The sequence below is a fragment of the Siphateles boraxobius genome, unplaced genomic scaffold, assembly GCF_051911475.1.
Source record: "Siphateles boraxobius isolate OS27281-9 unplaced genomic scaffold, OSU_SipBor_1 68, whole genome shotgun sequence".
In the NCBI taxonomy this organism is placed as follows: Eukaryota; Metazoa; Chordata; class Actinopteri; order Cypriniformes; family Leuciscidae; genus Siphateles; species Siphateles boraxobius.
The window spans coordinates 8,637,996-8,642,341 of record NW_027509195.1 but is presented as its reverse complement, the minus strand read 5'-3'; the positions used below and the strand labels follow the sequence as shown (position 1 = coordinate 8,642,341).

The 4,346-nt window shown below is 39.8% G+C and overlaps 1 protein-coding gene across 1 annotated transcript; it reads left to right on the top strand.

The window, feature by feature from the left end:
* Window positions 1-447: 447 nt before the first annotated feature.
* On the top strand, window positions 448-3,973 carry LOC143722850 (uncharacterized). The gene is made up of 5 exons (XM_077214469.1): window positions 448-1,059; window positions 1,371-1,765; window positions 1,841-2,001; window positions 2,081-2,213; window positions 2,290-3,973. The coding sequence occupies exons 1-5, from the start codon at window positions 801-803 to the stop codon at window positions 2,458-2,460; spliced, it is 1,119 nt and encodes a 372-aa protein (XP_077070584.1). The 5' UTR covers window positions 448-800; the 3' UTR covers window positions 2,461-3,973.
* The last annotated feature ends 373 nt before the right edge of the window (window positions 3,974-4,346 follow it).

Below are 4,346 nucleotides of genomic sequence, written 5' to 3'. Positions count from 1 at the left end.
CAGCTGTATGTGCATATTCATTTGTCAAATTTCAGTTTTGCATGTTAGTTTAAAGTAAAATATTATAATTAGCAGGTTAACCTCATGAAAATCCCATGAAAACATAATTCGTACTTCACACCAAAATTGTGGTCAGAATTATTGGCCCTCTTGGTAAATATGAGCAAAGATGGCTGTGGAAATAAATATGCATTGTTTCTCCTTTTGATCTTTCATTAAAAAATGTTTTAAGTAAAACAATTGAAAAGGTGGGGGCGTAGCTACTTTCACGAGCACGTGAAAGTCTGTATATTTTTATTTTTGCAAAAGTCTCTTTAGGGGGTCCGTACGTAGGAATCACATTATGAAATAAATATTTTTTTCCATTACTCATTATTATCCACATAACCGGGAGGGCAGGAGTAGGTGGCGCTCTCACAACTTTCTCTTGTGAAGCTTGGCAACCCCGCTCTTTCTCGCGGTATTTGACACTGACAAGGAAGTCATGCTGGCATCGCAAAAGCCGGGTTGGAGAGTTCAGCGCCGTCAGCGGTTTTTATTCAAACGTTCTTTCTTAAACGAATGAAGCCAACGAATGTATCCTTTAACTGACTGCGCGACAGATAGAGAATGAGATCATCACGTGTCAGGCTGTTTTACATTGATTGAGATGAGTGTCATCAGGAATTACTCGCATGGAATATGGAGGTATTCATCAGTCACTCGTCGCCAGAGATAATTATCCTAGTCTATGTTCAAGTATCTTTGATTAGTCTATATTTGTAGTTTTAAATATAACCTCATATAAAGATTGTAGTACTATGTATAACGCGGAGAAGATCCCTGAAACAAGTATCGACCAAAACAATGAAAACAGAAGTGACGTGAACTCTGACGGGTCAGGTCAAGATAAAGACCCTAACGTTACTGATTTAATCCCGAGGAGATCTTCCAGAAGAATCGTCCTTCACGTTGATCTCAACAACACAATCCTTGTATCGGACGCAGTCACAAGACAAGGAACTGTATGTGCTCTTGAATACTTCCTGTCCACGGTTACTTGGGGTCGATTGACAAAAGGTAAGACAACTTATCTTAAGGGGTTCACAGACAAGGTTTAAGCCTAGTTCCAGAATCCAGACTAAAATGCATGTTTGAGTTGAAATCAATGTGCACTGACATCTCTTATGTCAGTGCCATTGCTTTGACTCGAGAAGCACACCAGTAATGTGTTTTTTCTGAGGGACGTTTATAAAAGCTACTTAAATGTCCTAATTGAACTAAGGTCTAATCCTAGCTTAATCTAAGCCCTGTCTGTGAATACAGGCCATAGTGGTTGCCTTGCATACTTGCTCAGCATCACATTACATGGTTCTTCTCACTGCTTGCAGGTAAATGGGAGTGGTTGTCAGAAGCACCATCTCTCCTCCAGCCTTGTGAGGGCGCTGTGACATACTACTCTCAGTTTGGCCGAGTGGCAAGCTTCACTACCGTAGGTCCAGGCCGACGGTTCCGGAAGATCCTGGAAGAACATCTAGAGCTGCTCCGATGGCCGTCTGACTTACCTGCGGATAAGGAGCTGTCTGTTAAGGGAGAAGATGGGAAGCTGTATCACTGGATCCTACCTTCCTTCTTCCAGATGCTGCTGGACTTGGCTTCACAGGGTGTGGAGTTCTCCGTCCTGTTCCGTACGTTTGGCTCAGATCTGCCCCGTGTTCTGACTGCCATCCAGCACGCCGTCGAACACGGCTCACATCCGCTCTTTCCCGACCTCCCGGCTCTAAAGGTATTTAACATGCAGAACTAGAATTTGTGTTGTCCTAGATTAAGCAAGCCTCATTAGGACTGTCTCCCCTCACAGCTGAATGTGAATGTGACCGCCGGACGCATCAGGTGCAGCGGGAAGGGTGCAACGCTGACTCGTGGAGAAGAACACGTGTCCACACGGGACGGTGAGCGGTGTGTGTACCAGTATCTGAGCTCTGCTGAGGGTCTGGGTGGCTTCCAAGACAACTTTGACTGGTGAGGAGCCTGTTATGGATCAAAACATTTGTTTAATTGTGTCGTTTATCAGTATCAAGCCTTTGTTCTTCCCAAATAGGTGGGCACGGAACACATACTCCATTTTAGGAGGAAAACCACTCTGGATTGACCCTTTTGATGCCAAAGTTCAGCATATCTTCATTGATGATAACATTCGGCAAAACGACAAGGACACTATTGTTCATCCTAAGGTGCGTGATATTCATTTTCCCTTCTCCGGAATGAGCGAGCGTCCCATGTTTCTCACCCATTCCACTGTACACTCAGGTTTTCTTGGACCCCGAGGGCTTGCAGACTCGAACAGCCTCCACATCAGAGCTGTATGATCTGTGTCTGGTACAGAACGACCTTCTGAAGGCCATTTCTGAACCTGGATATTTCTCTCGACGCATCCAGATCTGCATGGAGAACTATGAGGGGAACATCCAAACGGGGTAGTTCGATGAATCTCAAGTCATGCAGGGAAATATGATATAAAACAGACAAATTATGCATAAACACAATCCTGTGGTATTTCTGTATATGTGGAAAACCCATGTTCTCAACCACAGATCAACACCCTTTATTTACCTATTGAAGAATGTTGCAATCAATGAATAGATCCATATATATATTTACCGTCATGGGTCCGATTAACACTCTGAAGATCTAACCAGCATAAATGCATTGGCAGCTGCTCCACAAATATATTGTGTTATATGCTAATTAAGATGGTTCTTCCAACTGTATTCTCAGGGTTTGTGAACATCAGAGGTCGTTTTTAAGTGTTATTTATATTTTGATGCAGTTAGCAAAATAAGTTAATCTTATCAAAACTAATGCTGTCAAATCGATGAATTGCTTCTAACATAAGTTTGTAAATATATGTGACGCATATATATTCTTATTCATCATACTCAGTAAACACTGGTCACTCACAGCGGTGAGATCTAAGTGGCTGAGCTGTACATTTACTTTTTTAAGTCATTAGTCTTCCCAGTAACGGCATCATTTTGTTCATTCAGACTGATTCACGAACATGTAACGCGCACGAAAACGAGGCGGGATTTATCGCATGAACCAATCATAGCTCGTGTGACTTTTTCCCCCATTCATTCTCAGTGAAAATTTCCTAATGAAAAATTAATTCCCATTAAACCCACTGCATGCTTTAGAGGGTCTGTTAAAATCAATGGGCTAAGGGGAGGCAAGAGAGACTTGGCGTCCGCTGTTACTACTCCTGCGGGTGTCGCTGCTGCACAGTGTTACTTTAGAAAACGACTGATTTATACACTTTATAATGTCACATTTTGTAATATTTGCATTGGGGGCTTTTTGTAATATGGATTTTCTCCTATCGTTTTTTTTTTTTTTTTTTTGTGGAGGAGGAGGAGTAAGAGGCACCGCCTCGAAGGATAAACCCCTATATTGTATGTTAATCGATTAATGGATTTGACAGCACTAATCAAAACACTTTGACTTTTTAGACCTTTTTTATAAAGAATTCATTGTTTTTGCACTTCTATTATATTTTTAAACCCTTTTGATTTGTTCTAATACCAGTTTGAAACTGAAACTAACCAAAGCAGAATTTGTCTATTTCTAACATTCATGGATTGAGCTTGTAGTTTACATAAATGCAGTTTTACACACTTGTACGTTACATTCTTATATTGCCATTATTTAAATCCCATTTCACACTAAAGTGTCTGCATCCTCCTCATTAGTTTCAAAGTTCTGAGGTAAAGGTTCTGATTTAAAAACAGTTTCTAATCCAATTAAATAATCCAAACATTGGTTAATGATTCCATAATTTGGAATGTCCAAAATTCCATGGTAGATTGTAATTCATTGCACAGTTACTGCTTTTAGTATTGTTATTTAATGCATTATTTATGATGGCAATTTTGAAGTTATTTTTTGTATTACTTTTTTTGAAGAGTTGCTGCAGAAATAAATTATTTTGACTTCATTGTCAGGTCACTTTGCACTGTGTTGATTGTCTCTGTATTTATCTCTTGTTTACACACGTTTAAAGCTAACGTGTATTATTTACGTGTTTGTGCAGCCAGGAGACTGAATATTTACTGAAAATTTGCTCTTCTGACATATTTGTCGGCTTTCTTTTAAGATTTGACATATTGACAATAATTATACTCCTATAAACAGAACTTTCAGAAAACGATGGATTCAATCGAACTGACGAAAATTAGTGCAGCAGTATTGTAAACATTTGTACTGAAGTATGCCACAGAAAAAAACAGCTTGTGGATTGTCATCTCAGTTCAGGTTTTAATCAAGATTTGTAATAGACATTTAATTTGAGCATTTAAAAGATAAACATT